Here is a 27,478-nt window from a genome sequence, read left to right on the forward strand (position 1 = left end):
ATTTCAACAAATCTACTTGCATAATGAAGTACAGTCATTTTATTGCACAAAACGATACAAGTAAATGAACTTTTCTCACTATGGTAACTTTTCTGTAAATCTGGAACCCTTACTTTGATAAAAATAAATTTTTAGAATACTTCAGAAAAGGTTTAACATTATAAGGCACCATCCTGATCTCACTATAACACCAATGTCAACCTAAAGGGACTAAGTTTGTCATTCTTCATTAGTGAAATATTTTTACAGACAGCATCACGCCAACCATTACCATATCATCTACTCTGCCTCAACATACTCATTCTTTCCTCGATTCAGTCACATTTCAATCAAATGTATTAAAAAAGCCCTTTTTACATCAGCAGATCAAAGTCAAAGTGCTATACAGAAACCCAGCCTAAAACCCCAAACAGCAAGGAATGCATGCGTCTGCTAAATGGCATATATTATGTAATGTAAAAGCACGGTGGCTATGAAAAACTCCCTAGAAAGGCAGAAACCTAGGAAGAAAACTAGAGAGGAACCAGGCTCTGAGGGGTGGCCAGTCCTCTTCTAGCTGTGCTGGGTGGAGTTCACCTCATCCAGTTCCCTACTACATCCAAAAGCAATATAATTACTAAACAAAGACACTAACCAGTACTACATATCACTATACTCTATGCATGGGCCATGTTTTCTGCTGGTGTATCCTGAGGTCTCTCCTCTGAGAACCTCTTCCCGCAGTGCATACAGGCGAACAGCCTCTCTCCCTTGTGGACGTTCAGGTGCATCTTCAGCTGGTGCTGGTGGGAGAACCTCTTCTCACACTGGGGCAGCTTCAGGATTTCTCCCCTGTGTGGACACTCTGGTGCCTCTTCAGGTTGAACAAGTGTGAAAAACTGGCCCGGCACAGGTGGCAATTGAATGGCTTCTCCCCTGTATGGACCCTCTGGTGCCTCTTCAGGCTGAACGAGTGTGAAAAACTGGCCCAGCACAGGTGGCAGCCGTATGGTTTCTCCCCCGTGTGAATCCTCTGGTGGATCTCTACTTGTTTGGGGAAACTGAAGGTTTTCCCACAGAACGAACATGGGAAGCGCTTCTCTTTGGCGATGCCACCTTTACTGATTCTGTCTCTACTACTGTCATTGGTCAATGGGCTTGTGTAGCCATTTAGTGTTGAGGTACTTGCATTGTCTGAGGTCTGGTTTAACATTAGGAGATTGTGAGGAGGATGAAGGCCAGGGAGTGTCTGTGTTGTTGCAGGGTCCATGTTCCAAGTGATAGATCCTATAGAAGGCAGGCTGAAGGCAGCACCTGTTAGGGGGTTAACCTGAGGCGCCATCAGTCTCTCTGAATCACAACTATAGGAGCAGGATGGAGCATCACTAGCTAAGTCTGTGTCTGTTCTCATACAGACACCTCCCCGTCCCCGCAGACCAAATCTACGCCTTACCCTGGTCTCAGCCAGTCTGTTGTCATGAAGACTAAGTTCAGCTGTTGTTTTGTGTTCGACAGTCTGTTTCTGGTTGTGGTTAACAGTGTTGTTCCCCAGCCCAGAGTTGAGGACACTGTCCCATCCACTGACCACTACGTCGCCTCTGGTCCTGGCTTGCTCAGTGATGTCATCCCCCAGGCCATTGACTGCACCCGTCTGGCTCTGGGAATCCAAGATGGCCACCCAGTCTTCTCTGTTGGCCTCCAGCCAACCACCTGCAGGAAGAGGTTACAAAATAAACTTTGGCAGACAAAACTCTACGTATGGAGTGTTTTTGAGTCAATTAAAGTGTTTTTGAGTGTTTTTGAGTCAATTACTTTGTTGTATGTAAACACAAGTTGTAATGATTTAATTTTATGAATGAAGAAAAAACAACAGCCAGGAGTATCACTATTACCACTGAAGATCTATTACTGTATGGAGGCTATATGTATTACTATTCCCATTGAAGATCTATTACTGTATGGAGGCTGTATGTAGTTCTCTCTTACCTTGCTCCCCCATCTTTAGTCTACTCAGCAGGTCAATGCTCTCTGGTCCGTCTTCTATTGTCTCCTCTTTGACTAGCAGCATATCAGGCTTCCCATCCTCCATGTCTACTAACTGTAAGAGATACAGAGTGAGAGGATGTTGGATCAAGATATGGATATTGGATCTGATATGAGCACCCTGCTATGGAGCATCTTCTGATTGGCCAATGAGGGATTGCTATGAGTACTATGCAAACATGTTAGTTGATTTGATACTATACTAATGGTTGGAGAATTCAATTCAATGGAGAATTCAACAGTAGTTCACAGTGGTCTCACCTCAGTGAGACTGTGTGTGGTCCTGTGCTGCTCAGCTGGTTCCACTGGGGGTTCAGGAGAAGGTGTAGTCTGGTTGTTCTCCATGACCATGGTCCCCTCAGGTTTCCCCAGACCCTCCTCACACCCCTCCTCCTTCACCAGCAGCACCTCCTCCTCCTGGAAGAAACAGGGACTACAGATCACACAGACATACACTCCCTCAGGTACGTACACACATAATAAACACACTTCATTGTTGTTAAACCCATCATGGCGAACGTAATTATGAGTCATCATCAGGCAAGCCTGACTCAACTATTTTGATGTGCACAGTAGGTGTTTGTTAGTGTGTGGGTATGTGTAGGTACAGTGCAGTGAAGGCTGCTGAGGGGAGAACAGCTCATAATAATGGCTGGAATGAAGTAAATGGAATGGTATAAAAACACTGTTTTCATACCATTCACTCTATTCCATCCCAGCCTCTATTATGAGCCGTTTTCCCCTTAGCAGCCGCCACTGTTACAGTGCCTTCAGAAAGTATTCATACCCCTGGACTTTGTCAAAATGTTGTTGTGTTACATCCTAAATGTAAAATGGGTAAAATTGAGATTTCTTGAGTTCCTGGCCTATACACAATACCCAATAATGTCAAAGTGGAATTGTTTTTTCAAAATTTTTACAAATTAATTAAATATGAAAAGCTGAAATGTCTAGAGTCAATGAGTATTCAACCCCTGACTTTAAGACAGAGTTTAATGGCTGTGATAGTAGAATGGATCAACAACATTGTAGTTACTCCACAATACTAACCTATTTGACAGAGTGAAAAGAAGGAAGCCTGTACAGAATAAAAAATATTCCAAAACATGCATCCTGTTTGCAACAAGGCACTAAAGTAATACTGCAAAAATGTGACAAAGAATTAACTTTTTCCAGAATACAGAATGCAAATCCAGTAGAACACATTACTAAGTACCACTCTCCACATTTTCAAGCATAGTGGTAGCTATATCATGTTATGAGTATGCTTGTAATCATTAAGTACTGGGGAGTTTTTCAGGATAGAAAATAAACAGAATGGAGCTAAGCACAGGAAAAATTCTAGAGGAAAACCTGGGTCAGTTTGCTTTCCACCAGATACCAGGAGGAATTCATCTTTCAGCAGGACAATAACCTAAAACACAAGGCCAAATCTACACCGTTGCTTACCAAGAAGACCGCAAATTTTCCCGAGTGGCCAAGTTAGTTTGGCCTTAAATCTACTTGAAAATCTATGCCAAGACCTGAAAATGGTTGTCTAGCAATGATCAACAACCAATTTGACAGAGATGGAAGATTTTTGTTAAATAATAAATGGGCAAATGTTGCACAATTCAGGTGTGGAAAGCTCTTACAGACTTACTCAAAAGATTCACAGTTGTAATTACTGCCAAAGGTGATTCTAACGTGTATAGACTCAGGGGATTGAATACTTATCTAATCAAGAGTGTTTTATTTTTCATGATAAAATAATCGTTGAAAAAAAATTACAATTAAATCCATTTGAATCCCACTTTGTAACAAAACAAAAATGGAAAAGTCAAAAGGCTGTGAATACTTTCTCTAGGTACTGTATGTAGGCACTAAGTGTATATTGCTTATAAAGCACTGTTGGGTGTATGTAGAATAGGGTGAGATCAGATGTGATTCATACTAGAAAGAGAGTCCCAATTAAAGTTAATGAAAAGTCCATTTTTGTTTTTATTAAACAAAGTTTTATATATGCCATATGAAAACCACACATGCCTTAACAAAACATGTCCATGGACTTGATAAACTGCAGTCATTTTCTCATTAAAAAGGTGTCTTGGGAAAATAAAGAAGGTAGTTGAATAGAAGTAATGAAACAGGCATTTGGGAACATAATATAGCCTACACAGTACAAACACAATATGTAACATACATTTTATGTCTGACTGCAATATTCTACCTAGTAATATTCAACACTGAAATCATTTACTCTCATTAGTCCACATGCATCTGTGGATCTTTTCTGCTGACAACAATGAAAATGAATCTTTGTCTTTAATGCAGGGTTTGATCTAAACATCAGAAGATATCGAGTGGAATGGTTTCTATGTTATAGATTGGAATGTTATTTCTGCTGGTGTATCCTGAGGTAGCTCCTCTCAGAACCTCTTCCTGCAGTGTGTACACTTAGAGCTGTGGCGGTCATGAAAATGTGTCAGCCATTAACTGTCATGCAAAATGACCACCGGTCTCAAGGTTATTGACCTTGTATTAACATAAACACGGTTGGCATCTCCGGGTTTCCACACATACAAGCCGCTGATGCGCGCCTTTGGAGCATCTACAATTCAAATAAGTATTATAAATCCATTTAATATACACCATCACAATAGCTGGTGTTAAGAAACATTATGATATGAAGAACATTTATTTCAGAAGAACAGAATTTCATGTTGAGTCGGCCTAATGTATGTTACCGATCTGGGTCTGCCATGCCAATAGCAGAAAAGATACGCTTAATTCCTGTACAATTATTTTACATCATATGATTTTATAGTTACAAGAATATAAGTGAACACTGGTTGATAAAATGGAAAGGGTATTTTCCTCTTAACGATTGCTGAGCGAGTGCGCAATGGAGCAGCTATTTTGTGTCGAGTGTAAAAAGTGAGCATTTGAAACGTTATGTGGCTACTTTAGTTGTGAGACAAACCTTAGAATGTCTTAGAAATCAAAAAATATGGGCTACATGATGCAACTATTGATGATTTGAAAAAGTTGCAAAACAGGCATGTGCTCTATTTCATGCCTAGACTGCACACGCTGTTCATTAATATTCCCTTCCATCACAATATTCTCAATTTAATAAGGTCTTTACACTAAATAATATACAGTGGGGCAATAAAGTATTTAGTCAGCCACCAATTGTACAAGTTCTCCCACTTAAAAAGATGACAGAGGCCTGTACTTTTCATCATAGGTACACTTCAACTATGACAGACAAAATGAGAAGAAAAAAAAAATCCAGAAAATCACATTGTAGGATTTTTAATGAATTTATTTGCAAATTATGTTGGAAAATAAGTATTTGGTCAATAACAAAAGTTTATCTCAATACTTTGTTATATACCCTTTGTTGGCAATGACAGAGATCAAACGTTTTTTGTAAGTCTTCACAAGGTTTTCACACACTGTTGCTGGTATTTTGGCCCATTCCTCCATGCAGATCTCCTCTAGAGCAGTGATGTTTTGGGGCTGTTGCTGGGCAACACGGACTTTCAACTCCCTCCAAAGATTTTCTATGGGGTTGAGATCTGGAGACTGGCTAGGCCACTCCAGGACCTTGAAATGCTTCTTACTAAGCCACTCCTTCATTGCCCGGGCGGTGTGTTTGTGATCATTGTCATGCTGAAAGACCCAGCCACGTTTCATCTTCAATGCCCTTGCTGATGGAAGGAGGTTTTCACTCAAAATCTCACGATACATGGCCCCATTCATTCTTTCCTTTACACGGATCAGTCGTCCTGGTCCCTTTGTAGAAAAACATCCCCAAAGCATGATGTTTCCACCCCCATGCTTCACAGTAGGTATGGTGTTCTTTGGATGCAACTCAGCATTCTTTGTCCTCCAAACACGACGAGCTGAGTTTTTACCAAAAAGTTATATTTTGGTTTCATCTGACCACTTATTTTCCACCATAATTTGCAAATAAATTCATTAAAAATCCTACAATGTGATTTTCTGGATTTTTTTTCTCACTTTGTTTGTCATAGTTGAAGTGTACCTATGATGCAAATTACAGGCCTCTCTCATCTTTTTAAGTGGGAGAACTTGCACAACTGGTGGCTGACTAAATACTTTTTTGCCCCACTGTATGTGTGAAATTAGTTTAGATTTAAAATGGGCCATTATCAGCTGCATGTGCATGCCATCCGTATGCACTCGACAGTGTCGATGAAACACGAACGCTATAATAGGTGTGTTGGAAAAATGACCAGCTCCTGACACGCATCATTAATTCATTTTGAATAAGATTTATTTGATTTCATTCTTCATTAAAATGGAACCACAATGTTCAGTTGAAATGACTCGCATTTGCACGCACCAACAGTAGGGATATATATATAAAATGTGGATTTGGGCTAATTCTGAGGAAGTGGAAACTCAAAATGCATTAGCTAGAAAACTCAATATAATATGCTGATAGTTAGCTGTGTAATTTACTAATATAACAGTTCATGTAGTTAGTCAACAGTTAATGTAATGTCCTGAAAACTTTTCAGCATACCCAATGATATCTATAGGCCTATACAATTACTTCGCCCCGTATAAACTATATCTCAAAGCCATAGCCTACCAGACTCTCGACCTTCGCCTCGTCTCAGTCCGTAAGGGAGTTGCAGCGATGGGACAAGACTGTAACTACCAATTAGGTCTCACGAAATTGGGGAGAAAAAGGGGTAACAAGTGCAAAATAAAAAGAAAGTAAGCTGAGACCCTCCTCTCTCCAACAGTCACAACAGTAGACCTATTTGCTTTCAAAACTGTGATTTTCCCACAATTGCAACTTGGAGCGCAGAGAGAGAGAGCGTGGTTTTGAGGAGACGTTTCGGATAATAACAGCAAGTCTATGTCAATATAAAAATGTGGAACTTGAAATTGAATGACTGTAGTCAAATTCCACGTGACTGTTGAGTTATGGTAACTGGGCTACTCAAACTGCGCTCTGTAAATGAATGGTGCTGATGGGCGTTAGTAGCCTACCAAACTTGCTAACGGCCATCAAGACGCTAAATGGCCTGGTACTCAACACTCTATTGTCCCTCAAATCACTCTGTGCAGTGAGAGAGAGAGCGTGATTTGGAGGATGGATGAGACGTTTCGGGTAATAGCAGCAAGTCTATTTCAATATAAAAATGTGGAACTCAAAATTGAATGTCATGGTCAATAGACACGTATTCCTGCTAATTCCACCCCTGCAGATTATTCAAATTCAATCATGAAGTGTTTGATAAGATTTTCAAATGCATTGATGTCAGAGTAATTTGAGGGACAATAGAGCGTTGAGTACCAGGGCATTAGCGTCTTGATGGCCGTTAGCAAGTTTGTCAGGCTACTAACACCCATCAGCACCATTCATTTACAGAGTACAGTTTGAGTAGCCCTGTTACTATGACTCAACGGTCACGTGGAATTTGACTACAGTCATGACTCGTGACCACCAGTCTGGCGGTATTACGGTCACCGTAACAGCCCTACACACAGGGGAACGGCCTCTCTCCCGTGTGGGCCTTCAGGTGCATCTTCAGCTGGTGCTGGTGGGAGAAACTCTTTTCACACTGGGGGCAGCTATAGGATTTCTCCCCTGTGTGGACCCTCTGATGCCTCTTCAGGTTGCAAGCCTGGGCGAAGCGCATATGACACTGGGTACAGCTGTAGGGCTTCTCCCCTGTGTGGATCCTCTGGTGGATCTCTACCTTCTGGGGGCGGCTGAAGCCTTTGTTACAGAACATGCAGAGGAACCGTTTCTCTTTACTACTGGCTGATGTGGCTCCTCTTCCCTGAGCCTGGGCTCTAGCCCTGTCATTTGAGTTCAATACCTGATCGAAAAGGACGCGGCCGTGTGAATCGGAAGAAACCATCGACGTGGACACTGGGTTGCGATCCCTGAGTGGGTGTAAAGGGGAGTGGGTTGTGACATTTGGATTTGTCTGTAAGCTTTCCCTGTAGACTAAGAAGTCACTGGTGTTGCCCTGCGAGTGTCTTTCTCCTAAGTGAGTCTCGTCTGCATTCCATGTCAGAGGAGTGTCGCTCTCCACTTTCACCTCATCTACGACCAGACCCTCCCCTTTCTTATCTAGGGACCCTTCAGAGTATACACTACTTCTGTACCGGTTCCAGTCCCCTCTCAATGGATTAGTCTGTGTATCTAAGCCGGCAGGCATGTCACTAGGTGTCATCTCTGTAGAGTATGAACAGGACGGATCATTGCCAGTCTGTAATGTGTCACCTGAGTCCTGATGGGACAGAACCGTCCTCGGGCTCGTGTTGCCGTAAAGTAAATACTCTGAGCGGGGAGCAGGAGGACAGCCCAGTCGGTCCAGCCCTGTCAAAGTCTCTGTATCTGTCTCGGACTTGAGGACGGCGTTCAGCGTTCCACTGACCTCCGTGATGTTTCGTCGGGTAATGGGTGGCGCTGGGGCGGTGGTGGGGTCCTCCGTGGCTACAGGGGGAGCTCCAGCCGTTCCAGTATGGATGTCTCTGCTGTGCTGTGGGTCCTCCACTTCTTGAGACCTCTCCAGCTTGACCCCAGGACCTGCAGCCTCTGCATCCTGACACAAGAATAGAGGTACATGAGATGAATTGGATAACAATTTCATAGGGAAGTCTAAGAAGCTCCCAAATGGCAGATACATTAGGATGTACTTGTAAGCAAGTGAACAGCTGAGGGGAGTCTTTCTGAAATATACTGGCCACATTTGATCTACTGTAATTTTTATGTAATACTATTACACTAACCTCTATCATGATAAAGTGCTGGTTAGAGGTTCCACTCCCCTCATCAACAGTGATTGGTTGGTCATCTCTCCATGTGTTGTGTTCCGCTGACTTCACAAAGCTCCTGTGGCCTCCAGTGAGATGTCCTTCACCTGAGAGAGAGTGATTGGGGGGAAAAGAGGTGATTAGGTACTGTCAATGCTCAAAGCGATATTGTACACTATTGACAGTTTTGTCTGTCTACAATTGGCAAGGATGTATGGTAACAATTCAAATAACTTCTTGATACACTATTTATAGATCAGTAGATTATGTCCCATGCATCACATTGTTTTCAATTAGTAAATAATAGGAAATGCAGTAAATCAAGAACCTGGCTAGAATATGATAGTGTCTTTGTGCAAGATTGCTAAATAACCAGGGGAATTATTACATACAATCCCAAAACTGACCAAGATGCAATTCTGGTTAAAAAAATTTAAAGTCACATATTGCACAGAGGGGAAAGGACAACCTTCTGCAAAATGTACCTTTAGCTTTTTTTCTTAAAGAATTATCTTCATTGAAGTGAACATTTTACAAATCATAAATAGTTCACATGAAAACAATTCTAGTTTCACATCAATACATTTTAGTTCATAATTACATAACGTGATTTGCAGATTTAATAGTGTCCGTGGCAGAGTCCATCTTATTTCTTCCTTTTAGTTCCGTTTTGATTTGTATTTTTTTTTATTGAACAAAACGTTATTTCAGTCATAATGCAGCTTGCCTTCCAAATTTTACTGTTCACAATGTATATTATTGTCCACCATAAATCTTTAGTAATGTCATCCACGTGAGTATCGAAAACACCGTGAAAGACAGACTTGGGATTTATACATACAGTACCAGTCAAAAGATTGGACACACCTACTCATTCTCATTCCTATTTTTACTATTTTCTACATTGTAGAATAATAGTGAAGACATCAAAACTATGATATAACACATATGGAATCATGTAGTAAACCAAAAAGTGTTAAATAAAACAAAATATTTTGTATTTTATATTCTTTCGAAGTAGCCACCCTTTGCCTTGATGACAGCTATGCACACTCTTGGCATTCTCTCAACCAGCTTCACCTGGAATGCTTTTCCAACAGTCTTGAAGGATTCCCACATATGCTCAGCATTTGTTGGCTGCTTTTCCTTCACTCTGCGGTCCTACTCATGCCAAACCATCTTAATTGAGTTGAGGTCGGGTAATTGTGGAGGCCAGGTCATTGATGCAGCACGCCATCACTCTCCTTCGTGGTCAAATAGCGCTTACACAGGCTGTGTTGTGTCATTGTTCTGTTGAAAAACAAAATGATAGTCCCACTAAACGCAAACCAGATGGGATGGCGTATCGCTGCAGAATGCTGTGGTAGCCATGCTGGTTAAGTGTGCCTTGAATTTTAAATAAATCACAGACATTGTCCCCATGCTTCACGGTGGGAACCACACATGGAGATCATCCGTTCACCTACTCTGCGTCTCACAAAGACACGGTGGTTGGAACCAAAAAACTCAAATTTGGACTTCAGACCAAAGAACAGATTTCAACCGGTCTAATGTCCATTGCTTGCATTTCTTGGCCCAAGCAAGTCTCTTCTTCTTATGGGTGTCCTTTAGTAGTAGTTTCTTTGCAGCAATTCGACCATGAAAGCCTGATTAACAGTCTCCTCTGAGCAGTTGATGTTGAGATGTGTCTGTTACTTGAGCTTTGTGAAGCATTTATTTGGGCTGCAATTTGAGGTGAAGTTAACACTAATTTTTAAAATTTTATTTTACCTTTATTTAACCAGGCAAGTCAGTTAAGAACATATTCTTATTTTCAATGACAGCCTGGGAACAGTGGGTTAACTGCCTGTTCAGGGGCAGAACGACAGATTTGTACCTTGTCAGCTCGGGGGTTTGAACTCGCAACCTTCCGGTTACTAGTCCAACGCTCTAACCACTAGGCTACGCTGCCGTATCCTCTGCAGCAGAGGTAACTGGGTCTTCTTTTCCTGTGGCGGTTCTCATGAGAGCCAGTTTCATCATAGCGCTTGATGGATTTTGCAACTGCACTTGAAGAAACTTTCAAAGTTCTTGAAATTTTCCAGACTGACTGACATTCATGTCTTAAAGTAATGATGAACTGTCATTTCTCTTTGCTTATTTGATCTGTTCTTTCCATTATATGGACTTGGCCTTTTACCAAATTGGGCTATCTTCTGTATACCACCCCTACCTTGTCACAACACAACTGATTGGCTCAAACGCATTAAGAAGGAAAGAAATTCCACAAATTAACAAGGCACACCTGTTAATAGACATTTATTCCAGGTACCTCATGAAGCTGGTTGAGAGAATGCCAAGAGTGTGCAAAGCTGTCATCAAGGCAAAGGGTGGCTACTTTGAAGAATCTCAAATATAAAATATATTTTGATTTATTTAAACCTCTACAGCAGTGGTTCCCAAACTTTTTATAGTCCCGTATCCTTCAAACATTCAACCTCCAGCTGCGCACCCCCTCTAGCACCAGGGTCAGTGCAAACTCAAATGTTGTTTTTTGTCATCATTGTAAGCCTGCCACACACACACTATACGATACATTTATTAAACATAAGAATGAGTGTGAGTTGTCACAACCCAGCTCATGGGAAGTGACAAAGAGCTCTTATAGGACCAGGGCACAAATAATAATAATAATCAATCCATTTGACTCTTTATTTAGCCATCTTACATATAAAACCTTATTTATTAATCAAAAATTGTGAATAACTTACCATAGGTTAATGAGAAGGGAGTGCTGGAAAGGATGCACATACCGCTGCAATGTTGGGTTGTATTGGAGAGTCTCAGTCTTAAATCATTTTCTACACACAGTCTGTGCCTGTATTTAGTTTTCATGCTAGTGACGTCTGAGAATCCACTCTCACATAGGTACGTGGTTGCAAAGGGCATCAGTGTTTTAACAGCATGATTTGCCAAGGCAGGATACTCTAAGTACAGCCCAATCCAGAAATATGGCAGTGGCTTCTGATTAAATTTTCACAGGACCGCTTTTTGCAATTTCGACGAGGCTCTCTTGTTCAGATATCGGTAAGTAGACTGGAGGCAGGGCATGAAAGGGATAACGAATCCAGTTGTTTGTGTCATCATGCAAGCGGTCAGACAAGTGAAAATGATGGTCAGTAAAGAAAACGTTAAGCTTGTCTCTCAATTTAAAAAATGTGTTACTTTGCCCCTTGATAACCAGCGCACTTCTGTATGTTGTAAAAGCGTTACATGGTCGCTGCCCATATCATTGCATAATGCAGAAAATACACAAGAGTTCAGGGGCCTTGCTATAACAAAGTTAGCCATTTTCACTGTAGTGTCCAATACGTCCTTCAAGCTGTCAGGCATTCCCTTGGTAGCAAGAGCCTCTCGGGGGGATGCTGCAGTGTACCCAAGTGGCATTGGGACCAACTGCTTGCAAGAGGGTTGCCACTCCACCATGTCTCCCTGTCATGGCTTTCACGCCATCCGTACAGATAAATCAAAGAGGAGGATGTCTTCCTTAATTGACCCCCATAAACGTAACAGACATATACCAGGAGCTGTGCCAGGCCCGCCACGTCTGTTGACTCATCCAGCTGTACCGCATATAATTCACTGGCTTGTATCCAAAGCAGTAATTGTTTCAAAACATCTCCTGCTATGTCACTGATGTGTCGTGAAACAGTGTTGTTTGATGAAGGCATTGTCTGTATAGTTTTTTGGGCCTTTTCCCCAAGCCATATCCACGGCAGCAGGAAGAATTAAATCCTCCACAATAGTATGGGGCTTGCCTGTCCTAGACACTCAGTAGCTCACTATATAAGATGCTTCTAGCACCTTCTTGTTAATGGTTTCTGTTGCTTTTATGCATGTCTTACTACTCGAAAGTCATCTTTATTCTTGCTCCAAAATCACCCGTGGCTTATTTTTCAAATTGTCATGATTTGTTTCTAATTGTCTGCACAAGAGTGAAGGTTTCCCGAAGGAGGGTAACGGTTAATGTGATTGGATGTTAATTATTTGACTAGGCTACCTGTATTTGACATTATGTTATTTCGCTGAACACTAGATTTAATTTTATTTTTGGCAGTGAAACGAGGCTACTCAGGTGAGAATAAATCCTCACCCAAATGTATAGCCCCGTTGAAAAATATAAATGTACTGTTTGAAAATGTGAAGACAAAAAAAACATATACATATATATATATTTTTTTAAATGCACGTATTCCAGTTTGGGAATACCTGCTCTATGGGATCGGTGTCCCCCACACGGGAGGGTTAAGCTAATGTAGGCTAATGTGATTAGCATGAGGTTGTAGGTAACATGAACATTTCCCAGGACATAGACATATCTGATATAGGCAGAAAGCTTAAATTCTTGTTGATCTAACTACACTGTCCCCAATTTACAGTAGCTATTGCCATGCTATGGGTTGAGGAGAGTGCACAATTATGAACTTGAAAATGTATTAATAAACCAATTAAGCACATTTGGGCAGTCTTGATACAACATTTTGAACCGATATGCAATGGTTCATTGGATCAGACTAAAACCTTTGCACATACACTGCTGCCATCTAGTGGCCAAAATCTAAATTGCGCCTGGGCTGGAATAATACATTATGGCCTTTCTTTTGCATTTCAAAGATGATGGTACATGTATTATTATATTTTACCATATCTAATGTGTTGCTGCATTAATTTCATATTTCCACAAACTTCAAAGTGTTTCCTTTCAAATGGGATCAAGAATATGCATATCCTTGCTTCAGGTCCTGAGCTACTGGCAGTTAGATTTTGGGTATGTCATTTTAGGAGAAATGTACATTTAAAAAAAAAAGAGTAAAAAACCCTTGATTCAGTATGTCCAAACTTTTGACTGGTAATGTACATTTTCTGTGCACTGAGTATATATATTTTTTAACATCCTTGTTTCTGCATGGTTCAGGTTGCATACCGCGTCTTCACCACCATATTTAATCAGATATCACTTTATAGTTTTTGTTCAAATTTCAATATTTATATTTAAATGTATGAATTTGACTGAGATACCAGCTCATTTGGTTCCCTAGTCGTATTAAAATCCCCACATATAATTACGGAATTTCCCACACATAAATAGCCCCTAATGTACCTTTTGCGGTTCCTCTGTATCGGTCGAGGATCTTGACACTTCTGGGACGACTGGCGAGAATGCGCTCTCGCATCATCTTGTCTGCGCGGTCCCGTGATACCTTCAGTTCAAGTAGCTGTAGTTTCCTCTGCAATGTCCTGTTTTCTTTATGTCTTTGAGTTATCTCCAAACGAAACACTGCATAGTCGTCGTCTACGAGTTTACAGACCTCTGCCACGGCTGCATTCGCTAACACCTCCATGATGGAGGCTATTTGAGTGTGAAAAACCATACAGTTCGCCATTGTTAGCTAGCGTTACCTAGATAACATCAACCTGTCCTGTCTCCAACGCGAATATAAGACTACCTGGGGTAAGTATGTGATGCTGTGCAGTGTGTTAATAAACGTCTGAAAACGACAACATAAACGCTAATGTAAAAATTGTACTTGATCACTGTTCACTTCCGTTTAATTGTTCTTCTTCGTGTAGTTTTCCGGCAGATTAGACGTTTTGCTGCCTTTCCCAGGTCGGAGAGCGAATTGCACATTTTGGTCACACAAATGGGGGAAAAAAGAGATTGCACCACCATCTAACCCTAGATATATCCCACTACAGGCTGTTGGCCTGGGAGGCTGGAACCCGTATATCTCTAGTCACACTGCTATGATTTCTCCTCGTTGTGGACAACTCCTGTGTCTGATAAGGTTAGTCAGCAAAGAGAAGCTCTTGTAACAGTTTCCACTTGACGGGCTTGTCCTTGGCATGAACTGTCTGGTGCTTCTTCACATAGTTTGCCTCAGCAAAGCGCTTCTGACACGTGGCGCAGGTGTACGACTTGTCTGCATCTGTCCTAATGCTCAGCCTCCCACATTGTGACCCAATGACACCAGAGGCGGTAGAAGCAGGAGCCACCACCCTCAGGTGGTTAGTGTTTGAGCTCCCTCCTTGAACTCTAGCCATTGTTTGGGTGTTGTTGGGTTTGTGTGCTGTGTTATAGGTACCTCTCGTGGTGAACGCCCATCCTGACCCTGTCTGTGTTGGTGAGGTAATCCTGAGGTAAGTGAGGAAGGCTTTCCATGAACCCAGTCACCAGGCATTAGACAAGACCCTGAAGGAGAAGACAGATTTGCTGATGGACTACCGCCAGGGGAGGGGGGGGGGGGGTCTCCCACCACTCTCTGAATGCTGAAGCCCAGAGTGACCTGCTCTGTTCATCATGGATACTGTGGTGTTTGTATCATAGGAACAGGAGGGTCTATCTCTATCAGCCCCAGGCCCTGCCCCATCCCTGCACTGAGACTGTGAAGAGAAGGGTCTGGGCTGCAGACTGGATCCTTGACTGGAGCCTCTGTCTCTCTGATGACCACCAGGACTGTTGTTCAGTCCACCTGTCCACTGGTTGTGTTCTGTGTGGTGGTGGAGTCTCTGTCCCTCATGGTTCGGTCTCGGTTCCAACTCTTCAGAGGTCCAGTCTCTCCCACCAGTAACGCTGGATATCAGGAGGCCTTCATGGACTGCAGACTGTAAACAAGTTGTATAGAAGAGCATAAAAAAGGTTTATATAAGAAACTGCTGTACACACAAACATGACCCATCTGTAGTCCTCTTTAGCTCAGTTAGTAGAGCATGTTAACCCATCTAACAGTGTGGTTCAAGTAGGGAGGCGTAGGGTAAATTATTTACATACAGCATCAGCATTCAGCAAGGGAAATATAGTATATTATTTCTATCAAAGATATCTACATATATTTCAGGATGTTGTGTATCCCTGGAAATAATCAGAATTCATCTCAACATTACTTTTGAAAACATAACTTGTCCAAAAAAAGAAAGTTGTCTTTTGGCACAATTTACCGTGGGTATGTGGTAAGTTGAGTCGCAGGACAGGGTAAGTTAAGCCTCCTACACATTTTTTTACTGAATGAAATATTACCACTACCTTTTTAAAACCATGTCTATCTTTATGTTCCAAATACAATAACACAATTGCTTTTTTGTTTAAAGAAAATAATTTTAAGCATTGTTTAACACAGGCTTATCACCTAACAAACACTTGGAACATTTTTTAAACACTTTTACCCTAGGCCCTGTTGTAACCTCATATCAGTGATAATGCCTTGCATTACACTGGGGAATAAATCACTTCCATTGGATCAACTTCCCCAAGGCAAACATTTTGACTATATTAGCCTATACAGTTGCATGGATGCACTTTTATTCTATGTTTAGGACCTCAATCTTATAGAGACCCCAAATTATGTATAGAACCATCTTAAAATGATACATTTTGGTTAAGATACAAGCATTTTGAAACCTCTAACACACTCATTTGACAATGTGTTTTTTGGACTTAACCACTTTTTCCATGTGGTTTCTTCCTTCAGACTCCATGAAATGATGACCTATTTGGTCAAATGATTGTATGGTTACCTATAAACGAGAGTTGCTGAATTTACCCCTTTGGCTCAACTTACTTAATGATTCAAGAATGAAGTATAATGTTTTGGTTCCACTGAGATGAGGGAAACTCAGTCCCTGCAATGATACAAAAAAAACAAGCCAGTCAGCACAGATTAAATGTATTTAATTTCAACAAAATGGTCATACACTCACAACGTAATGTACAGAACTTTTATTGCACAAAATAATATGTGACCAGTAGACTAACTTTTCTCAAAATGGTAACACTACCTTTTCTGTAAATCTGGTACCCTCGCTTTGATAAAATTAATTTTAGAATACTTTGGAAAATGTTCATCACATTACACACCTTTACTACTTCATCTCAAGTAAACATTCATTAAGGGCCTATCATTTCCTCATAAAACCCCAGCATCAAACAGGACAAGGTTGAAGCATTTTTACAGACACCGTCACATTCATCCCCCTTGGTGTTTTTCCAATTTTGTTGCATTACAACCTGTAATTTAAATAGATTTTTAGTTCGACTTCATGTAATGGACATACACGAAATAGTCCAAATTGGTTGCTATAAAGCCTATAATTTGTTAGATTGCACACAGGTGTACTTTATTTAAGTGTCACGTGATCAGTATATATATATACACCTGTTCTGAAAGGCCCCAGAGTCTGTAACACCACTAAGCAAGGGGCACCATCAAGCAAGCGGCACCATGAAGACCAAGGAGCTATCCAAACAGGCCAGGGGCAAAATTGTGGAAAAGTACAGATCAGGGTTGGGTTATAAAAAAAATCTGAAACTTTAAAAAATGGAAAGAATATGTCACCCACCAAAACTGACAGACCAGGCAAGGAGGGCATTAATCAGAGAAGCAACAAAGAGACCAAAGATAACCCTGAAGGAACTGCAAAGCTCCGCAGCGAAGATTGGAGTATCTGGCCATAGGACCACTTTAAGCCGTACACTCCACAGAACTGGGCTTTACGGAAGAGTGGCCAGAAAAAAGCCATTGCTTAAAGAAAAAAAATAAGCAAACACGTTTGGTGTTCGCCAAAGGCATGTGGGAGACTCTCCAAACATATGGAAGAAGGTACACTGGTCAGATGAGACAAAAATGTAGCTTTTTGGCCATCAAGGAAAATGCTATGTCTGGCACAAACCCAACACCTCTCATCACCTCGAACACCATCCCCACAGTGATGCATGGTGGTGGCAGCATCATGCTGTGGGGATGTTTTTCATAGGTAGGGACTGGGAAACTGGTCAGAATTGAAGGATGGTGATAAATACATGGAAATTCTTGAAGGAAACCTATTTGTCTTCCAGAGATTTGAGACTGGGAAAGGAGGTTCACCTTCCAGCAGGACAATGACCCCAAGCATACTGCTAAAGCAACACTCGAGTGGTTTAAGGATAAACATTTAAATGTCTTTGAATGGCCTAGTCAAAGCCCAGACTTAAATCCAATTGAGAATCTGTGGTATGACTTAAAGATTGCTGTACAACAGAGGAACCCATTCAACTTGAAGGAGCTGGAGCAGTTTTGCCTTGAAGAATGGGAATCCCAGTGGCTAGATGTGCCAAGCTTATAGAGACATATCCCAAGAGACTTGCAGCTGTTGTTGTTACAAAAGGTAGCTCTACAAAGTATCGACTTTTGGGGGACGGGTGGGGTGAATAGTTATGCACGCTCAAGTTTAGTTTTTTTGTCTTGTTTGTTTCACAAGAAAAAATATTTTGCATCTTCAAAGTGGTAGGCATGTTGTGTAAATCAAATGACACAAACCCCTCCCAAAAAATACATTTTAATTCTAGGTTGTAAGGTAACAAAATAGTAAAAATGCCAAGGGGGTAAATACTTTCACAAGCCACTCATCATACTCATTCTTTCCTCAGTTCACCTCATCCAGTTCCCAACTAAATCCAAAAACAACAGAATTGACTACAAACATACTAACAAGTACTACATTACATGTCACCACTATACTCTATACATGGGCCATGTGCATTTTCTTCTGGTGTATCCTAAGGTAGCTCCTTTCTGAGAACCTCTTCCCACAGTGCGTACAGGCAAACGGCCTCTCTCCCGTGTGGACCTTCAGGTGCATCTTTAGTTGGTGCTGGTGGGAGAACCTCTTCTCACACTGGGGGCAGCTGTAGGGTTTCTCCCCTGTGTGGACCCTCTGGTGCCTCTTCAGGTTTGACGAGTCCGAGAAACTGGCCCGGCACAGGTGGCAGCTAAACGGTTTCTCCCCCGTGTGCATCCTCTGGTGGATCTCCACCTGTTTGGGGAAACTGAAGGCTTTCCCACAGAACGAACATGGGAAGCGCTTCTCTTTGGCCCTGCCACCTTTGCTGATTCCGTCTCTGCTACTCTCATTTGTCAATGGGCTTGTGTAGCCATTTAGTGTTGAGGCACTGGCATTGTCTGAGGTTTGGTTTAACATTATGAGAGTGTGAGGAGGATGAAGACCAGGGAGCATCTGTGTTGTTGCAGGGTCCATGTTCCAGTTGATAGATCCTATAGAAGGCAGGCTGAAGGCAGCACCTGTTAGGGAGTTAACCTGAGGCCCCATCAGTCTCTCTGAATCACAACTATAGGAGCAGGATGGACCATCGCTAGCCGGGTCTGTGTCTGATCTCTCCCACCGCATACCAACACTTCCCCATCCCCGTAGACCAAATCGACGCCTCGCTCTGGTCTCCGCCAGTCTGTTGTCTTGGAGACTAGGTTTGGTTGTTTTGCATTCAATTGTCTGTTTCTGGTTGTGGTTAACAGTGTTGTTCCCCAACCCAGAGTTGAGGATGCTGTTCCACCCCCTGGCCTCCACTAAGTCGCCTTTGGTCCTGGCCTGCTCGGTGGTGATGTCCCCTGGGCACTTGGCTGCACCCATCTGGATCTGGGAGTCCAAGATGGCCACCCAGTCTCCTCTGTTAGCCTCCAGCCAACTACCTTAAGGAAGAAGTAAAAAAAATAACTTTACAAACATGGCAGAGAACTTTACATATGGATTGTTTTGTCAATTACCTTGTCAATTTCATTCAGTGTGTTTTTGTATGTAAACATAAGTTGTATTGATTTAATTTCACTATATCCAGGTGCATCACTATTCCCATTTTAGATCTATTACTGGTTATTACAGTGCATTCGGAAAGTTTTCAGACCACTTCCCCTTTTCCACATTTTTACGTTACAACCTTATTCTAAAATTGTTTAAATGTTTTAACTCGTCAATCTACACACAAGACCCCATAATGACAAAGCCAAAACTGTTGTTTAAAAAAAATTAAAAGACACCTTATTTACATTGGTATTCAGACCCTTTGCTATGACACTCAAATTGAGCTCCGGTGCATCCTGTTTCCATTGATCATCCTTGATGTTTCTACAACTAGATTGGATTCCACCTGTGGTTAAAAACTACCAAAAACTTCTTAGAGCTGGCCGTCTAGTCAAACTGAACAATTCGTGGAGAAGGGCCTTGGTCAAGGAGGTGACCAAGAACCTGATGGTCACTGACAGTGCTCCAGAGTTCCTCTGTGGAGATGAGAGAACCTTCCAGAAGGACAACCATCTCTGCAACACTCCACCAATCAGGCCTTTATGGTAGTGGCCAGATGGAAGACACTCCTCAGTAAAAGGCACAAGTTGGCCCACTTGAAGTTTGCCAAAAGGCACCTAAATGACTCTCAGACCATAAGAAATGAGATTCTCTGGTCTGATGAAACCAAGGACAACGACCCTAAGCACACAGCCAAGACAACACAGGAGTGGCTTCGGGACAAGTCTCTGAATGTCCTTGAGTGGCCCAGCCAGAACCCGGACTTGAACCTAATCTAACATCTCAGAGACCTGTAAATAGCTGTGGAGCGACGCTCCCCATCCAACCTGACAGAGTTTGAGGATCTGCAGAGAAGAATGGGAGCAACTAGCCAAATACAGGTGTGCCAAGCTTGTAGTGTCATACAGAAGAATACTTGAGGCTGTAATCACTGCCCAAGGTCGATCACCTAAGTACTGAATACTTACAGTACCAATCAAATGTTTGGACACACCTACTCATTCCAGGGTTTTTCTTTATTTTTACATTGTAGAATAATAGTGAAGACAAACTATGAAATAACACATGGAATCATAGTTACCAAAAAACTGTTTAGAAGAATCAAAAATATTTTGATTTGTTTAAGTAGCCACCCTTTGCCTTGACAGCTTTGTATACTCTTGGCATTCTCTCAACCAGCTTCACCTGGAATGCTTTTCCAACGGTCTTGAAGGAGTTTCCACATATGCTGAATACCTGTTGGCTGCTTTTCCTTCACTCTGCGGTCCAACTCATCTCAAACCTTCTTAAAGATAAACTTCTCCTTAATGCAACCGCTGTGTCAGATTTCAAAAAAGCTTTACGGCAAAAGCACACCATGCGATAATCTAGTACAGTGCTCAGCCACCAAAACAAACCATACAGATGCCCGCCATGTTGTGGAGTCAACAAAAGCCAGAAATAGCGTTATAAATATTCACTTAACTTTGATCTTCATCGGAATGCTCTCCCAGGAATCCCAGTTCCACAATAAATGTTTGTTTTGTTCGATAAAGTTCATCTTTATGTCCAAATACCTCTTTGTTTTTGCGCATTTAGTTCACTAATCCAAATGCACAAGGCTAAGTCCAGACAAAGTCAAAAAAGTTCCATTAACGTTTGTAGAAACATGTCAAAAGATATATAATCAATCTTTAGGATGTTTTTTATCATAAATCTAGAATAATATTCCAACCGGACAATTCCTTTGTCATTAGAAAGGAAAGGGAATGGAGCTAACGGCCGCACGCGATCAACAACTCGAGGCTTTCAGCCAGACCCCTGGTTGAAACAGCTCTTATTCGCTCATTCTAAAGACTGTTGACTTCTAGTGGAAGCCTTAGGAAGTGCAATCTGACCCCATTTACTCTGTATATTGGATAGGCAATCACTTGAAAAACTACAAACCTCAGATTTCCCACTTCCTGGTTGGATTCTTCTCAGGTTTTCGCCTGCCATATGAGTTCTGTTATAATCACAGACATCATTCAAACAGTTTTAGAAACTTCAGGGTGTTTTCTATTCAAGTCTACTAATAATATGCATATCCTAGCTTCTGGGCCTGATTAGCAGGCAGTTTACTCTGGGCATGCTTTTCATCCGGATGTGAAAATATTGCCCCCTACCCCAAAGAAGTTAATTGGGTTAAGGTCGGGTCGTCTGATGCAGCACTCCATCACTCTCCTTCTTAGTCAAATAGCCCTTACACAGCCTGGAGGTGTGTTGGGTCATTGTCCTGTTGAAAAATAAATGATAGTCCCACTAAGCTCAAACCAGATTGGATCGTGTATCACTACAGAATGCTGTGGTAACCATGCTGGTTAAGTGTGCCTTGAATTCTAAATAAATCACTGACAGTATCACCAGCAAAGCACCCCCACACCATCACACCACCTCCTCCATGCTTCACGGTGGGAACCACACATGCAGAGAACATCCGTTCACCTACTCTGCGTCACAAAGAATTTGGACTCAGCAGACCAAAGGACAAATTTCCACCAGTCTAATGTCCATTTCTTGTGTTTCTTGGCACAAACAAGTCTGTTCTTCTTATTGGTGTCCTTTAGTAGTGTTTTCTTTGCAGAAATTTGACGAAGGCCTAATTCAAGCAATTGATGTTTGTTTTAGTTTGGCTGCAATCTGAAGTGCAGTTAATTGCCGATTTCTGAGGCTAGTAACTAATGAACTTGTCTGCAGTAGAGGTAACTCTGGGTCTTCCTTTCCTGTGGCGGTCCTCATGAGAGCCAGTTACATCATGGCTTTTTGCGACTGCATTTGAAGAACCTTTCAAAATTCTTTCATTTTCCGTATTGACTGACCTTCATGTCTTAAAGTAATGATGGACTGTTGTTTCTCTTTGCTTATTTGAGCTGTTTTTGCCAAATTATAGAGTTGGCCTTTTACCAAATATGGCTATCTTCTGTATACCACCCCTACCTTGTCACAACACAACTGTTTGGCTCAAATGCATTAAGGAAAGAAATTCCACAAATGAACTTTTAACAAGGCCTGTTAATTGAAATGCGTTCCATTCCACCTAATGAAGCTGGTTGAGAGAATGCCAAGAGTGTGCAAAGCTGTCATTAAGGCAAAAGCTACTTTGAAGAATCTCAAATTATAAAATATTTTGATTTGTTTAACACAATGTTATTTCATAGTTTTGATGTCTTCACTATTGTTCTACAATGTAGAAAATAATACAACTAAAACCTTGGAATTAGTAGGTGTGTTCAAACTTTTGACTGATACTGTATGTAAACGTAATATTTCCAGGTGTTTTTTGTCAATACATGTGCAGAAATGTCTAAACCTGTTTTTGCTTTGTCAGTATTGGGTATTGTGTGTATATTGAATTTTTAATTAAAACTTTTTTATTTTTAGAATAAGACTAACGTAAAAATGTGGCGAAAGTCAAGGGGTCTGAATACTTTCCGGATGCATTGTACATACAAGGTTATTAAAGTAAACTAAAACGAATCAAACTATTTAGTAAACTGATTATAATTAAGAAACCCATTTGAAAAACAAACTTATCTTTGACTCCAAAACAAACTAAAATCTATTATGAATTAAATTCAGTTGTAGTTTTTTTCAACAAAACAATTATGCTAAAATCTAAGAGTTTAGGCTTTTTCCTGGCGGGTCACATTGAGATTTACTTTAATTTAAAGGTAGACTCAGCAAGATGACGTTGGCATGAGCAGCTCCGCAGATATTGTTTGCGTTCCCCTGCTCAGATGTTACATGCGTCAACCAATGTCAGACTGTGCAGTCGTGCACTAGATTGCTGTAACATGTCGGTAGTGTTCCTCTGCGCCGACGGGCACTAGATATCTGTAGTGTTCCTCTGCTCAGACGTTGCTGACACGTGTCATGACGTTGCCCTCTTTGGGTACAGCAAGTCCCATCCCCCTCTCCCTGCCTCCTACACACAGGCTGCTGTGGTCAGAGAGAGGTCGTAAATTCCTGAGGAGATAATCTCCTCATGGTCACAGTATAGAGACCAAAGGAATTTCTTCCACCTCACAGAACTTGAGGTCCGAACAACATTTATGTTCCGGAGAAGGTATAAAAGATCGGTGAAGAATCCAGCTACGAACTGGTCCGTTTGTTACAACTTGGAAAAGCTCATGGGAGACGGTGCGGCAACATTACCATAATGCTGTTTATATAATAGCCTCAGATATGAGGTTTACATCTAATTGTTGTATAAGATGAATGAGTGAGGATGATACTGTTTGTAAAATTGTGTAATGTGATTTTGGGCTGTTTAATGAAGGAAACTCCAATGCCCTTTGAGTTTAACTAAATCAGAGGACTATCCATGAGCCCAGTTAGGGTCAAGCTTCCTGGGACAGGCCCTTTTCTGCAACTCTCGAATAAAACCCCAACTTTGAGAATGTCTCAACAGACCATGTTTTCTCTCAATCACGAGAGGACAAAGGTTGCAGACCAGCTTACCTCTATAAAGAGAGGGCCAAAGCTTGAGACGATTGCTGAATCTTTTAACCATACCATGTGGTTAAACTCTTAGACTATCGATACCGACAGAATAAGAACAAGTCTTTGAAATTAATTACTAGTCTGCAGCTAGGAATTCGGTATCATTGAACGCGAAGAACGACAACCATCCATTCTGAGAGAGATCTCCAACAGAAACTTAACTTTTCAACAGATCCTGACGACACACTGAGCGTAAATCTATATATTGATTGCAATTGTTCCTGAATGAGTGTGCAAAATATTAGCATTTCAAAATGTATAAATTATCAACTGTGGTCTTCTCAGTCGACCCCCACTTCCTTTTTGTACATCAAGCTGGTTTAGCCCACTAGGGAAACTCCATTATCATTTCCTTGTAACTATCAACTGTTTGTTTATGCATTTCTGGGAATTACTTAGTTAATAAATACATCAATTGTCTGAAATCATTTATGGATGACTCATAGTGAAGACTGGGTTTGTGCAGATAACCAACAATTTACTCCGTTTGGAATGAGACTGATGTGAGATAAAGTAAATAATTCACCAATTCGAAGACTAATTGATCAGATATAACATATCTGAAAAGTTATTAGGAAAATCTTGATTAAAAACAAAGTCTTCATTTAATGACAGTAAAGACACAACATATGCCAGATCTTACAACACCTAGATGGGTATTATACATATCAGCTAACCACACCATATGGTATAGCAGTATTCCAAAAGCTGGTATGTAAAAAAGCCTATACAGGTGTTGCAAGATTTTGCTCTCACAGTCACACAGACCATCTGCGCATGGATGCGCTTCATGCTGCTACAACTTGGTAGCTACGGGACGAAAACAGCGTTGAAGTTTAGCCTCCCTCTCCAAAGCTCCTCGTCATTGAGGGAATTGACAGACTACTACTGTTTACTTGGTGCATCTGTCATCTCACTGAGTCTACCTTTAAACCTAACCTAATGACCTGACCCATCACCATATGCATTACTGCACCAGTGGCAAGAAGTGACATCCCCAAAAACAGAAATTATAAATGGCTCCGAGCCTCCCACACACAGGCTACTTTCTGTCCCTAAAACAAAAAAATATAAAAACGAAATAAATGTTTTTATAAAACTTCAAAGTGAGTAAATCAGTTCTGAAAACTAAACTGAATTTCAAATTATTCTTAAAACTAATATAAATAAACACAAAACTATAATAAACTTGGTATGTAGGCTATATGTACTTCTTACCTTGCTCCCCAATCTTTAGTCCACTCAGCAGATCAATGCTCTCTGGTTCATCTTCTATTGTCTCCTCTTTGACCAGTAGCAGATCCGGCTTCCCATCTTCCATGTCTACTGACTGTAAGAGATGAGAAGATGTTGGATCAAGAAATCTGATATGAGCATCCTGCTATGGAACATCTTCTGATTGGGCAATGAGTAATATGCAAATATGTCAGTTGAATTGTTTATTCATATTCTTTCATGTTTTTATCATTGCCATCATGTCTTTGAATGACAAAATCAAGCCCAGGGCCAGTATCCACAAAGAGTCTCAGAGTAGGAGTGCTGTTCTAGGATCTCTCCATATAATCTTATTCATTATGATCTAAAAGGCTAAACTGATCCTAGATCAGCACTCATGTTCTTTAAGGCTTTGTGGATACGGGCCCAGACCTAATACCATTCAGACAGTTTACAGTGGGCTCACCTCAGTGAGACTGTGTGTGGTCCTGTGCTGCTCAGCTGGTTCCTCTGTGGGTTCAGAAGGAGGTGTAGTCTGGTTGTCCTCCATGACCATGGTCCCCTCAGGGTTCCCCAGACCCTCCTCACAACCCTCCTCCTTCACCAGCAGCAGCTCTGGACCCTCCTCCTGGATGAGAGGTGAGATACAGATTACACAGACATACACTCCCTCAGGTACATACACACAAATAATAAACATTTTCAATATGTGGGGGCCATACTTGCAAACATTAGAACAAGTTAAATGTAGCTCTTTACACTCTTACCCATATGCAGGATTAAAAATAGCAGATTTTGACTGACAAGCGCCTAAACTGGAATACTATACAGTAACACGCAATACATGACGTCAGAGATCAGGGTCTCCCCTTCACAGAGCAGTAATGGTTTTGATTGACAACGGTTCTGAACTTGAACACCATGTGCGGCAAGAAGTTGACCCCACCACTCCCGCTAATTGCGCAATTTTAGCCATTTTTTTGTTGTCTGAGTGAGGGAAATGCTGTACATAAAGAGGACTTCATGTATTTTGCAAGATGCTATGTTGAGGATTATCATAAATACCGCTTTGATGTCATACAAGCAAGCCAAACACCCATTAGTCCAAATGTGCACTTCACATTTGCATATCATAACTCATGTAATATATACATCGTCAACGTTTCTGATCACACACTATGCTTGATGTACTGTTACAAGATGACATGGCATCATACCCTGGGTTCTTCTGACCAGCAATAACATCTGCTAAATGTGTATGCGACCAATAATGTGATTTTGAACATAATAAATTTAGCGTGGAACACGCATCTGAATGCACTTGTGACTATTCTGTTCGCACCAAATGTATGATCTGCTTCTCTGAATTGCCTTGTGCAAGCCAAAAACGGTAAAATCGTATTTTGTTACTTAGCTAGCCATGTTGGCAATAGAACATGCTTTCAAATTATGCCCACCTGAGCAGATTGTGATTTAAATGGACCGTTTCTGGAATGCGTGAACAACCGTAATTGTGTGATGGCGGGGATGCAGGACTGTGTTCCAAAGAAAACAACTTGGTCTAGTTCCTCAACAGCACAGCTAGTAGAGCTCAAAATAACTCCCAATAGTTGATTATTCTTTGAGTCATAAAAGTGCATTGAAATAACGTAGGAACTGCGCACATTTTGGAGAGGTGGGTGTGGCCACTTGGAGATACCAGTTAGACCTCCCACTCAAACCCTTGTCATTTTTTTTGTTTCATGTTACTCTTTCCCAACTTTTTCCGGGAATATTCTTCGTTACTGAATGTATTCAGAGTATTTTCAGATTTCGTTATTAACAAATGCGCAAAAATGGCAGTAAATGTAAAAATAAATAAAACACTAATCAACAGTTAATGTTTGGATTCAGTCTTGTATCAGATTAACTGCTTTGTCCTCACCTTTAGTCAAATTTCTCATAATCTCCAAATGGATCCTTACTAATTAGTGACCTTAATTCATCAATCGAGTACAAACCCCGCAGACACTCGGCCCCCCATGGAATGAATTTGACAAGTTTAATATAGGCCAATTCCCACGAGTGTAAGGGGTTAAGCCTCACCCTATTAACATGGTTGACGTAGTGGTACGTGATCAAAGGCTACACGTTAGCTGTTCCCATTACATACGCTTGCACATTTAGCCCTATGCAAACCTCACCAGGTGGCCGTGATTATTTCCGGTAACACGTTCTGTATTAGTTTATCAACGATCTTAAACTTTTTCTCCACAAACCAATGGCATTTCTTAAAAGAGGTCAACTTGGCCACCAGAGAGATACATTTCAAACTCCCAAGGTT

The 27,478-nt window shown here is 41.2% G+C and overlaps 2 protein-coding genes across 3 annotated transcripts in view; both read right to left on the bottom strand.

Moving 5' to 3' along the window:
• Window positions 1–459: 459 nt before the first annotated feature.
• Window positions 460–14,456, bottom strand: LOC124001640 (zinc finger E-box-binding homeobox protein zag-1-like). Its single transcript, XM_046308613.1, has 6 exons — window positions 13,955–14,456; window positions 8,791–8,921; window positions 8,436–8,603; window positions 2,284–2,439; window positions 1,966–2,077; window positions 460–1,689 (listed from the first exon to the last, which is right to left on the bottom strand). Exons 1-6 carry the CDS (start codon window positions 14,235–14,237, stop codon window positions 818–820), a joined length of 1,722 nt encoding a protein of 573 aa, XP_046164569.1. The 5' UTR covers window positions 14,238–14,456; the 3' UTR covers window positions 460–817.
• Window positions 14,457–18,146: 3,690 nt separating this feature from the next.
• The window catches only part of LOC124001621, a 49,182-nt gene continuing 39,850 nt past the window's right edge, over window positions 18,147–27,478 (bottom strand). Inside the window, exons 4-6 of one of the 2 annotated variants that reach the window (XM_046308579.1) lie at window positions 25,622–25,783; window positions 25,159–25,270; window positions 18,147–19,310 (exon numbers count right to left, since the gene is read on the bottom strand). In XM_046308579.1, the coding sequence (XP_046164535.1) occupies window positions 18,346–19,310; window positions 25,159–25,270; window positions 25,622–25,783 (1,239 nt within the window). In that variant the 3' untranslated portion in view covers window positions 18,147–18,345. The remainder of the gene's footprint in view (window positions 19,311–25,158; window positions 25,271–25,621; window positions 25,784–27,478) is intronic. The other variant, XM_046308578.1, reaches the window with a different exon arrangement.

Source organism: Oncorhynchus gorbuscha, linkage group LG17, assembly GCF_021184085.1.
Source record: "Oncorhynchus gorbuscha isolate QuinsamMale2020 ecotype Even-year linkage group LG17, OgorEven_v1.0, whole genome shotgun sequence".
NCBI classification, from domain to species: Eukaryota; Metazoa; Chordata; class Actinopteri; order Salmoniformes; family Salmonidae; genus Oncorhynchus; species Oncorhynchus gorbuscha.